Source organism: Hipposideros armiger, unplaced genomic scaffold (genome assembly GCF_001890085.2).
Source record: "Hipposideros armiger isolate ML-2016 unplaced genomic scaffold, ASM189008v1 scaffold_237, whole genome shotgun sequence".
NCBI classification, from domain to species: Eukaryota; Metazoa; Chordata; class Mammalia; order Chiroptera; family Hipposideridae; genus Hipposideros; species Hipposideros armiger.
The window spans coordinates 2,388,434-2,401,484 of record NW_017731587.1 but is presented as its reverse complement, the minus strand read 5'-3'; the positions used below and the strand labels follow the sequence as shown (position 1 = coordinate 2,401,484).

Genomic DNA, 13,051 nt, shown 5'->3' with positions numbered 1-13,051 from the left:
TCACTGGCCCTCATATGTGGGATCCGAACCGGGGCCCTCTGGCATCCCAAGCGAGTTCTTAACCATCGCGCCACTCGGCCGGCCCTATCTTACATATTTTTATTTGGTTCTTAAAAATGTGCTCTTAAGTGTTCCTTTTTATAAAATAAAAATTTTCTCTTTATTTTCTAAAATCTTCTTCAATTACTTCCTCTAATATCCAAAATTTATCTAGTTTTCCTTTTTAAGGTGGCCAATAGTATGAATTTTTCTAAACTGATTTCATCAGGTTTATAAACGCATCTTGTTATCATCAATAAATGATGCCTTACTTAAAGAATTTTTTTACCAATTTCTGTTACTATAGAAAATCAAGAACTTAAACTTTAGGTGTCTTCTGATTTTATTTTTAGTATTTCATTATGAAATATAAATAGCATTATGAAGTAAAAGCTGACCTTTCCTATGTACTTTCTTTAAAAATCACTAATTATTTATAAACAATTTATTATTAGAAAACAAAGGTAACTTTATTATTATTATTACTTTTTTTCCCCTGGATCTGTGCCTTCCTAAGTAGGAATTCAAGCTAAGCCTCATGGAAACAAATTATAATCAACAACAACAAATATATTGAAGTTAATAATGACTACATATTTCCTTTTCTCTTATTTATATAAATCATTTAAAATAAAAGCATTCAGAAAGGCTGCAATATTTTGAGACTAATTTTAATGATTTAAAATTTATTTAATCTATGTACAAGCAATCAAATGTGCCATACTTCATAAAAGGTACTACAGTAATATTTGAGGGCTAAAACTGTATGGAAAAACGAGGTCAAAAATCTTTTCTCCACTTTTATTCTCAATTGCGTTGTCCCGTGTTATGTGTAATTGAAGTATTCAGTTGCCATTTATGGAGCAAATTTTCAGAGCCTCACTTGTATGGAGCATTTTAATTTCAGCATAAATACTTTAGCCAAGTGTTCTCACTATACACCTTTTCTTTTGATAAATAGAAATTTTATCACTGCCATACTAAGCAAGACTTTCATATTAGTAGTCACCAAAGCTTTTGTTTACCCTTATCAATATACTATTTTGAGGGAGTCACTCAAAATGTAAACTTACATGATAATCAAAATTGACAATGATAAAATACAAAATAAATATTTAATATTTTCTTCTGAACACTCCAAGAATGAGTACCATCACTTTGTAAATAATTTACATATTCTCTCTCATAAAAGGACTGAATTTTTGCTTGTCAGTATCCATTATCTTAGAGTTTCTTTTTTTCTACGATAATTAGGATGTATCAATCTCTTTTTAGTTTTTAGTTTGCTAAGCTGATCTGGTTATCAAAAAACTTTTTCTCTACATACTTTTTAAACTGTTGTGCCACCATTTATGTTTTTCACGCTGCTAGCCTTTAATTCACATGGAACTCATTCTTTCTGTAGTTAAAAGTCCATTATTTCTAAAATATAAATTGTTAAACCTGGAACAAACAAAAGCATATATAAGCTACTCAATTGCTCCAGGTTATTTTAAAGAACAGTGAGTTTGTACTGGATAAGATTTTCAGCCTTGTTTGAAAATGTGTGTATTTGTCTGTGTGTGTAATGTAATTGTCAATATGATTTTGATAAGAATCCCTTGATAATACATAATTAATTACATTAACTTTCTACTTCTTTAATTTTTTAAAAGTGGGAAGATTTTGATGAATTATTTTAGTATGTCCACTATTAGTAATAACAATATTTACATTACTGAATAAATGTCTTTAAAAAAGTTGCCTTGTGAATAAAATGTGAGAGGGAGACACACACATGCACAGAGAAGAGTGAGCTATTTCAGTGGCCTACACAGATGAAATTTTTTATATACATTCTAATAACCCAAATTCATTTGTGTACTAATAGCCAAAAGATGTAAAATCTTCTAAAGGAAAACAATTCTTTAAATCTCAGAGACAATTATAAAAGACTTTCTTAGTGTCATGAATGACAGCAAAATAAATGGATTCAATGATGCCACTAAACATGGGCACATGGTTTTAGAAGAAAAAAATAATAAGGACCTGAGGGGAAATATATTTCTTTCTCCAAGGAATTAACTTCATTTGTAATATTTTCTAAGTTTAACAGACATTTTACACGTTTTCCAATTTCGGAGCTGTGTTTTACTTCTCCAAAGGTCTGGCATTCTGACTGCAGTCTGTCTAAATCCCCATCTCAGTAGCTCACAGGCCACTAACTAGCTCTTAATAATTTTCCTTTCATCAATTAGTGACAGATCTGAATCACCAGAAATGAGAAAACAGGGCAACTAGTTTCAACAGGCCTTGTTCAGTGGCATATACAGAAAGTAATTTTTGTGTGTGACAGTTTTAATAAAAGTGACATGAAACACAAGGGATATGAAGTTAGCAGTATGGCGCCTCAAAAGGGGAGAAAGGTTGGTATGTTACCTCCTGATTAGCAGCAGCTAGTTCTTCTTCCAGTGCAGAGACTCTTTCTAAAGAAACCCTCAGTCGCTCCCTTACCTGGAAGATAAACCAAATTACGTGCTGTAATGTACATTTCATACACGTCAAACTATGCTGAATCCATCATGAACATTATCAGAGACAGTCACACTTGGCTATTATTGAAGTATTTACAGCCTCAAGTGCTCAGGAATACTTTGAACACATTTTCACCTCACTATATCAAGGGATTTCCTTGTAAGCCATGTTGTTTAGAGTTTCAATGATAGATTTCACAGTGGGGTTCGAGGTCGACTGTCGTGTTCTCAAATCTGATGCATAGTTAAGTGGAGGCAAAGTTTAAAGGTATATTATGAATTCATCTGAAAAATAGTCACCGATTAAGTTAAGACATAAGCATAAAACTTTCTACTTCTTTAAATTAATAAAAGAGTTTTCATCTGGCATTTACTACCTAACTTCGAAACTGATTTGTCTACATGCAAAGGGTTCTTAGAATCTGAAAAATGTAGTCCATTGCTATGTTTTGCATTAATTAGAGATCTGTTGCCAGATTGGAAAGTATTTAATTGCTCTGGAATCCCTAACTAGCTTCCACACAAAGGTTAAACCATTATATTTTATAGAGCCAAAGACTCTACACATTTAGTTAGAAAATAATTATGATTTATTTATTTTATTCTATTTTATTTTTCATTTTATAAAAAAGGAAATAATTGTGATTTACAAATGTTTCATATATTAATGAAACTCAAAGTGTTTCTTTTATTCTTGCTTTCATAGAACTTCAAAAATTGTTACATTTATTACATATTCATAGCTACAGATATGCTGTATATTACATTTACCCCAAAAGATAAATATTTTATCATGTAAAAATACATTTATTAAAAAAATCAGAGAAATAAATTAGATTGAATTAAGTGAATAACTACAGCAGCTTCATTTTCCTTAGGGAAAAATAATCAAAAAAATTTATAGCTTCAATGCAATTTATAATGAATTTTTGAGTATTTATGAATTAACAGAGATTTTTCCATAGGAATGTTTTTCCACAGTATTTGCATAGTGAATATATATTTTAATATATAACTATAATCTCTGTTAAGCTTAGTAAAAAATAAAAAGGGGGTAGGATCCAAAGAGGTAACTTTTCTAGGGTGTAAAGAATCCTAACATTTTACCTTGTGTGCATAGCTGGAACTTTATTGACAGGAAAAAAATAGTCTCTCTGTCAAGGCTTTTAGTTTTTTGTTCTGCTCTGAGTATAGCATCAGCAGAATGCCATAATTACCTTTATTTTTCTTGTTGGATTTGTTGGTTTTTTTTCCCTAAATGTAAGTACGCAGTTGATAGCCTTGGCTCTATATTTAACATTTTCTAACTTTTTACTATTTAACCATGTTTAATTTATTTTTACATAGTTTCTAAGTTAAGACATATTGATTGCTTATTTATAGAGCTATAGTGTAACTCCCAAAATATATCTTTTATGTACATCTAGAATATTTGGTTTCTAATTTCACCTGTTACATTTATTTTCTTCATAATGGTATAAAAATAAAGAGAAACATTTTTTTCTTATTCAAAGAATGGTTGAAGGCCACATAAATTTTTTCCCTGGTAATCAAAATAAGTCCTAACAATGACAAATGTGTTTCAGGATGAAAAGGGACTTTAGTGAGAGAAGTATACATTTTAAAATGAAATTAAGTCATGGCAGAGTTTCATTTTGGAATTATCAGTCTTGTAACAGGAAACATTGTGAGGAAATCTACATAGACCAGAATTTCAAATCCAGTTCTGACACTGTGATATTAGATCATGGAAATAAATGTGGAGTACATATATATTTAATATTTGTGTTATATTTCCCATACATATGAAATATATCTATATATATATATATATATTGATATTTAAAAATAGTCAATGATATCTGAGTGATTGCAAAACATGTATTTCTCATTTCCTTCAGCCCATGGAATTGATGAACATACTGGAGGGTGCTGTCAAAATTACTGTTGGTCTTAGCTAATTGTAAAAATTCTACCCTGCAACTCAGTGGGTTTATAAATACAGACATCAATAATGAAGACTGCCAGTCACTGTAACTGTCCACAGCTATGATCAATCTGTTATACTTTACTTAGCTTTTCACGTGTTCTAAAAAATCTGTGTGATAAAGTTGGTAGTTTCTTGCCCTCAAGAAATAGTTAATTGCATCTGCATTTGATATTCTATCTATATTTTAACATAATATCCATAACACTTAAATTATAATATTGTAATTGCTTGTCTATATGTCTGTCTCCCCATCCCTCCCTATACCCATAGGAAGCTGTGAGCTAGTCTTTGCTAGCTAAATTGTTTATGAAGGTGCTTAGGCACATATTGATCCCTCAATAACTAAATGAAACACTATTTAAAACAAGCATGAGGACCAACAGTGATGACATCTTTACGTAGTTTGACAGTTTTGTCAAATGCTGACACTTATTCATGTTAATAATAATACTTATTAACATTCACTGAGCATTTGCCCTGTGCTGAGCTATAAGAGCTTTGCATGTCAGATCACACCAAATCCTCATGGTAACTATGAGGTAGGTACTATTATTCTCTCCTCATTCAAAATAAAAGGAAACAGGTGCTTAGAGAAGCCAATTATACAGGTCTGTCCAACTCCAGAGCCCTAAGTCATAACATTTTTTTCTTTAGACTGTTCAGCATTACTTAGTTGATAAGCAGTTCAATTGCCCCTGAACTCATCAATGTCCAAAGCACTTCTGGTGAGTTATTAAATCGTATTATAGCTGGGGCCATAGGATAAAATACTTCATTTTATACTATGAATATAGTAAATTCACTGAATTGACAGTAAATAATTTGTAGATTCTAAGTTGTGCAATAACCATTTTCTTCTTAAATGTACTCACAGTCATCAGGTTATTTGTTTTAAATGCTGTTTATTGCTTTCTATTCATTCCTTTATTAAAGCACCTCTCATTTAAATGGTGTGGAGTTCTTCTAAGGAGCATCCAAACCACACATCATCAAGTACCTTCATTTAAGTCATATTACATTTTTTCTGAACAGACCATGCTCTTTCTAGAGCTCTGAGTTATTGTACACATTGGTCATATTACTTAGCATATCTTTATTTCTCTGCTTAAAAATCCCTGAGATTTTTTAATACCCACATCAAATGTCACCCATTCTGTGAAGACATTCTTGACTTTCTTGTCATTCTCTCAAGCAGATTAAGTCACAACTTTTTCTGTGGCTCCATTTCACATTGTGCACATCTCTTAGCAATGCCTGTTACTGACATATGAATTTCCAGCACTAATTACAAACTCCTTAATGTAAGAAGAATGTATTATTTATCTTTGTGTGACAAATAGCTGCCAAGGATTCTGACACATAATAGGTGCTCTATAAAGTCCTGCAAATTCTTAACAATGTACTTTTGTAATAAGAAAAGGGATATAATTTGAAACTTGGCATTAAATATATTAAATGATTATTTGATAAACAATATTAGTTGATACTATATTTATCAGGGATCTTCATATAATTTTCATTTCTGGTTTTTCAACATTATTCTTAAACTAGTTGCCTCTCATAGCTAAAATGAAAGATAAAATACAATTTCTTCTTAATAATCTAGAAGATATAAATATAGTTATCATTACGTACACATTCCACATAATCCCTTGCTCAAAGAACATCTGAAAGACCAATGATAAAAATATATATGTATATAAATGTTAAATAGAGCAAAAGTGTCTGCATGTCAAAACCTAGATATAACTGGGAAATAATCCCTAGTTATAATAAAATAGTTCAGATTTTAATTCTCAGAACTTGTCAACCACTTGACAATAAAGTGTCCCAATTCCCACTCTACAAAATCTTAAAGCCTTTATTAATTTTAAAAGCTTCATTCTTTGAAATTTCACAAAATTGAAATCATGTCATATGCCTTACTAATCTCCAAAGGATATTATCATTTTGGCTTATTTATGTCAGTGGAATTTATTTGAGTTACAGCTAAAAGACACTTACAGCTACATGTAAAAAGACCTAAAGTGGGTTTTTCTACTAAAAATAGATATTCAGAACTAAGATATTAGAGACCTAAAAAAAAATGGTTTGCTTTTAACATAAACCTCTGAAGGTAAAGTACATCCGATTTACACCTCAAGAAATGTTTAACTGCCAATGAGTAGTTTCCAATGTTGGCATCTATACCCATGCATTTCAGAGAGGGGTCAGGCAAGAGAAAATGAGAGTGAGAGACTGAGGGAGAGGGAGAGGGAGAGGTGGATGAGGAGAGGGAGGGGAAGGGAGAGGGGGAGGGAGAGGCAGAGAGAGAGAGAGAGAGAGAGAGAGAGAGAGAGATGCTGAATGACAATATTAAATTTCAAAAGGCCATCAGGACTAGGACCATAATGCACCATAACAGAAATCTAACTTAATCAGCCATAGATTCAGTGATATTAATAAAAACAGTTAGGAATACTACCAATATACACACACTAATCCAGTTGCATATTTTAAACAAATGATTTTCCTATAGTTCAAGTGTGCTCCTCTGAACTGATGACTTGAGGAGCCAGGTGCGACATGGATGGAGACAGACGCACAGCTGCTATGACGATCAGCACAGCAGCTGAGGACAAAACTACACTTAAGCTGAACTCTTTTGTCAATGCTATACTACATTTTTCAATACTTTTTTTTATATTTTAGCTTTCTGGGGGTATAATTGACATATAAAATTGTAGGAATCCTTTTACAATACTGTACCTTTTCATCCAAGGCCTTGTGGTGCTCAAACAAAGATTTCAGCGCCTTGAGAACCTCAACTTCGCTGGAAACTCCCGAGGGGGACTGGGCTTGCCGTTTCACCACCGTCATTCTCAGTGACCTTTCATGTCGGGACACAAGGCACTCCAAATGCTCCAGTAACAGCTATTGGGTTTAACAGAAACATAATTATCTTACAGATACAGGTCACCAAAAGTATCTCATGGTAACCTCAGCTGATACCACAGGTAGCAGCAAAGAAGTTCAAACCTAAGTCGATACCGGGTTCATAAAATACTTTGAGTAAATTGCAATTCTATCAAATAACAAGTGACTGAATTTAAAAATGTAATGTAAATTTAATGCATTCTTTTAGAAAATGGAATAATTTCAGCGTGGATTCCATAGAAGTATAACAAAACATAATTATGTGTGATCCAATATGATAATTATTAAAGAACATTGCACAATGCGTGGTGAATTTGTTAAGAGCATTAGTGTGAAAAGTTAAAATTAAATTCATTTAAATCTGTGCACTTAAAATTTTTGAATTGAAGGAAATGAATATAATCATCATGTTGCTTTAAATGTGATTACAGTTATAATCACATGTTGCTATAGTAATTATAATGATAATCACTAATGATTTCATGCACAATTAATTCTTAGATTATATAATAGAAAAATATATGCAACCAACTGGAGTATAGTAACAGATTTGCAATAGTCATTTTGAGACATGAGGTTAAAAGACATAATTTTTACACTGAAGACTCTAGAGCCTACAGTCACCCAGTGTAGCCCTGATAGAGGTCAAGGGTAGAGGGAAAGACTTTCACTGAACAGCCGTTCAGGCTGTTCCAGACTCTATGCTCTGACTTTTCCCAGAAAAATCTGCTTTTAAATGCTTCATAAATTGGGGTTTTGCCTTTGTTCTATTTAATAATGGAGTTGTGCCACTGAACACAAAAATGCATGAAAATAAAATGAAATAAAACAGCTGGGTTATCAGTTATTAAAATTTTCCCAGTGAAGAGCAACACATGGTCAGGGAGTTCTGTCGGAGAGATTTTCAGAAGGATGGCGAAGCATAGGCTAACAAATGGTGTCTAAGCAAAATAAAGCATAAGTTACTCAAACAAAAGAGTAAAAAGCAGATAGATACGGAGGTGGAAAGAAGTAAAGAAAACAATTTTCTTTTGTTCAGGATTTTTACTAGAGCTCACAATGTAATGAACACTTTTGGTTTTCACAATGCCCTGTTAGATTCAGTGTCATGTATTAGTATCACGTTTCTTAGGGCTTAATAAGTTACTGTTCCTTATTATAGCTCAAAGTGTCAGAAAACTTTGCCATGTCATTGGCACAAAAGAATAAATATCTGAGATTCTAAGTGTATATAGACCAGTAGGTAGGACTCATATTTAAGGATCGAAATAATAGTAATAGAAATTCAACGTGAAGATGACACAATTATTAATATTTCAAGGAGTTTTCCTTTTATGTATCAACCTCTGATTATATTCACGGTATTGGACTAAAGAATTGTCCAGATACATACATGTATTGGTTAAATCCATACTGTTCCATGTAGGTTATGTGACAGTGCATGAATTTAAGCCCGTCTATTTCTCCAGCATCGTTTGGTGTTAGTCTTTTTCTGGCAAACTGTGCTCTAACCACACCACCTACTTTCGGTTATTCAATACTCCAAGCCTTTGTATATGCTGTACCCTCTGTCTGCAGGACTCTTTGGCTCCGCATTTGGCCAGCTTTTTCTCATTCTTTAATCTCCGTTTAAGTATCACCCTGTTAATGAAACATTTGCTCACTACTCTATGTAAAGTAGGTCTCTCCTCTTCCCAGCCTCCCTAATTCTCTATTTGAAGCTCTTGCTTCATTTCTTCATAACATATCACCATATGTAATTTCACTAAATTTTATTGTTTCCTCTTTGAAATATAAGCTCCGTGAGGGTGGGTACCATGTCTGTCTTGAGTTTCTTGATCTCTGTGTTTGGGTATTGGTTTAGTTTCTGACATCTGTAGGATGCCATAAGTATTTGTTGAATGAATAGAAACAATGATAAATGAGATAAATTTTCCAGTGTATATACTGGCCTATATCAAAGCTAAATCTGCAGCCATGGTTAATTGATATTTTTTCCTAAAAGCTTAAGCTAATCAAAATTGTTATACACATATGTGTTTTAGATAGATGATATACTAATATAGAAATAAATCTTATAATGACATGAAAAAGGGTTTCTCTAACTGGAAATTAAAGATGTGTCCATTTGTACAGTAATTTAATAAGTATTTGCACATTAGTATCGCATGACGCTGTGTAGGATACAGAAATGTATAAGATATAATCCTCATTTCCTAGGAAAAGTAACACAATATGAGTATTATACTGAAGGAAATGTGTTATTAGAGACTTCCTAAATCTTTTGATCTCACTGTTTATGTCTGGCAAGTTCCTCATATTGCTAATCCCACCTTCCCAACATAGAACACAAAAAACCTTCAATTCTCAGTGTTTAGTGCCACAAAGGTGCTACTAATTATATACCCATGCAAGAAACGAGCTGTCTGAATAAGTGATAAGCTGTATAAATAAGTTGGTTAAGGCATCTATTTTTTTCAGTTGGAGGTGGCAAAGGAATCATGATTTTATACTGAAAAGGAGAAACAATCCTCTTATCAGCTTTGCCATGAAGTTCTGAAATTTGATCCTGAAAGTTCAGGCTAGAGATAATTTTTCTTAAGAATTTCTTATTATCAATTAAAAGCCAGTCTTCTTAAACTAGAAGGTGAATTCTGTTATCTGCAATTAAAAATGCTGCTACACTCATGTAATTAGTTGTACCTACTGCTACCTTTCCTTGTATAGTCATCTGCCATGACTTGAGTCACACTCTCCATTGTTCCTTAAATATGTTAGCAAGTAAATAATTGTTATTTTTCCTGGCACCACTTCAGTCATAATTATTGGTGACTGTTTTTATTCATTTAGATGATTTCCCAGCCTATTGATCTCTACATTTCTAGACCTGTGTACTCCACTGGTCTCAACTTCCATAATCCACATTCATGGTTTCACTATAGATTCTACTGTTATCAACAAGTGCAAATCTCCCATAATTTCAGCTTTTATTATGTAACTCACAAGTCATTACCTTTTAATTCACTTATTTAAATGCTCAAACTCTAAAAATACTTGCACCCTCAATCTCTTTATCATAGGAATTTGTTACTGCCTCTTACCACACTCACTCCTTCACTTTCTACTTAGTCATATTAAAATTTATAGTTCAGTCTTTAAAATCACTCCTTTTCACGTTCCTACAAATTCCAGAAGCTGACCTCTTTCCACTTACATCCACTGCTACCACCTGAGTCAAAGACACATCATCTCTCCCGCTGAATTATTATTATTAGCTTCTTAACTGGTCTTCCTGCTTTCATCATTCCATTTCATCAGACTGTTCTTAAAACACTGTTTAAGTTAAAATGTAAGTTAGGTCACATACCTCTGCTCAAATCCTCAATGTCTTCTCCTTTGGTTCAAGTAATAGCCAAAGCCCTTACAAGTACAAAAGGGATCGAAATTATCTGAACTCATCTCCAATATTTGCTCATTCCAGTCTAGCTGCATTGAGTTCCTTTCAGTTTTGTTTTCTTTTACAAAACATATCAGACATGTATGCTCTCATATCAGGTATTTTGTGCTAGTTTTCTCTAACTAAAACATTTTCTCTCACATGCCCACATGATGACCCATTTCACTATCACTGTCATATTTTTACTCAACAAGGCTTTCCCTAGTCACCTTCTGCCCTAAGTATCCTCTTCCCAGCTTTATTTTTGCTCCTTAGCATTTACCCGTATCTAATGTACCATTTATTTTATATATTTATCTTGTATACAGCCTGTCTGTCAAAAAACAATGTAAGGTCTATGATGAACGAAGTTCTTTATTCTGTTTTGTTCATTGCTATATCGCCAATACCTAGAAGATAGGCACATAATAGATGCACATAAATTTTTGTTGAATAAATGAACACTGATTAATATAGCAGTCTGTAACAGATGTTTATAAGTAACAACTCTTCAGAGAAATGGGAATCTGGGTATCCAATCTAGGTAGGTTTTTCTAAGTAATGATTAGATTAACATTAAAAGAAGAGACATTATCTTCCTTTGTACATGAAAGTAAAATATTTAAATGATCACCCGAGTTCTTCTAAAATGAGGTGCCTCTGACAGTAAGGCTTTGATGGACTGAGTCAGAGCTTCAATAGACCATGTTGAATGGCATGAAGAATGTAAGGACAATGAGGTAAGCTGGGTGCTTTGAACAGCACTAAAGAATAAAAGAAAGAAAATGACAAGTTGAAAGTTTTAAGTTTTTAGGTCAAGGCTCAGAGAACCCAGGAGTTTCTATAGCTGCCCATAATAGCCTCTTATTGAGGCCCCAAGACATAGCAGAAAGAAGATGAAGAGCCCAATCCAGGAGAGGTCACTGAATTGCAATGTATGATGAATCACAGCCTTACCAGGTGCCCTAAGTGGAAACTGTGGAACCACTCTAAAAATAAAAGGTACCACAAGAACTAGGAAAAGAAGATTTGGAAAGGTTCAGATAAGTCTGAATTACCCTTATTCTCAAAATCCAAAGGTCCCCATACTTCTCTGATAAGCCCCATGCTGCTTGTCTTGATGACCATGTAATGGCGTCACTTAAAGCATGTATCTTAGATAACAAAACTTCTGCTCCTCAAGTCCCACCCAAACACCCCTCCTTGCCTACAGGCTTTTAACTAGAACACCAAGGGATAGATCACAAAGTCTAACCTAAGAAGAAAAGCTTCCAAATCAAAAGACACGTATGATTTTGCTAATTTATAATCTCAGAAATCTGGGAATATATGTAGAAATAGATGCTTAGTAGTACTGGAACAGGAAGGAAAAAAGAAAAAATTTGATCTTGGTAAATTAATCAGTGGGACTGGATCACAGAATCTGGATTTAACTTTGATATTAAGCAGCTGGGAGTGGTTGCAATTGTTTTTTGTTGGCTAACTAAAATAGAAACTCAGTGGTGCCCTGAAATAAGGCCATACATGAAATAAGTGGAGGCGGGAATCCAGAAATTCCTCAGGTATAAGGTAGAAGATGAAAACTGAAGATTTATGGAGTTAATATTGGAGAATTTTGCCTAGCAGAAACTATTTCTTTTAGATGAAAGTGACTCTATCTTCACTCAGCCCCGGAGAAATATAAGATATTAGTAGGAAAAGAGCTCTGAACCGACAAAATCCCCATAACAGCAGTTCTTTACAGACAAGAGATGAAAAGGGAGAGATGCTGTCACTAAGTGGACTCTGTGCTTTTCCTGCGGATGACAGAATCCTGCAGTAGCAGAGGCTAAGTAATCACCCGAGATAACGTGAGTGTGATAACTGTAACAGGAAGAATAGTTTGATCCATTGAGATCTTTGGTAATAGTAATTGATCACAGGATCCCAAATGGGCCAATAAGGACCAGAATGTATTAATAAAATAGTAATAGTAATATGAAAAATTCTGTCTGGAGGAGTGAATCCTGACTTGAGTCACCTGATAAAGTGTCTTGTCCTCCAAATCTTACACCTGAGTCACTTCAAGGTTGGAGGTTTTTTTTTTTAATTAAGGTGACATTGGATATGACTGAGGAAAAAAACCCTTGGCTAATACCACAGGTAGCTGATTTAAAC

The 13,051-nt window shown here is 33.4% G+C and overlaps 1 protein-coding gene across 1 annotated transcript in view; it reads right to left on the bottom strand.

The window, feature by feature from the left end:
• Positions 1–7,483, bottom strand: part of LOC109389533 (liprin-alpha-2-like) — a 49,202-nt gene extending 41,719 nt beyond the window's left edge. The window contains exons 1-2 of the mRNA XM_019655151.1: positions 7,291–7,483; positions 2,458–2,532 (exon numbers count right to left, since the gene is read on the bottom strand). Of these exons, the coding sequence (XP_019510696.1) occupies positions 2,458–2,532; positions 7,291–7,401 (186 nt within the window). The 5' untranslated portion in view covers positions 7,402–7,483. The remainder of the gene's footprint in view (positions 1–2,457; positions 2,533–7,290) is intronic.
• Positions 7,484–13,051: the final 5,568 nt, after the last annotated feature.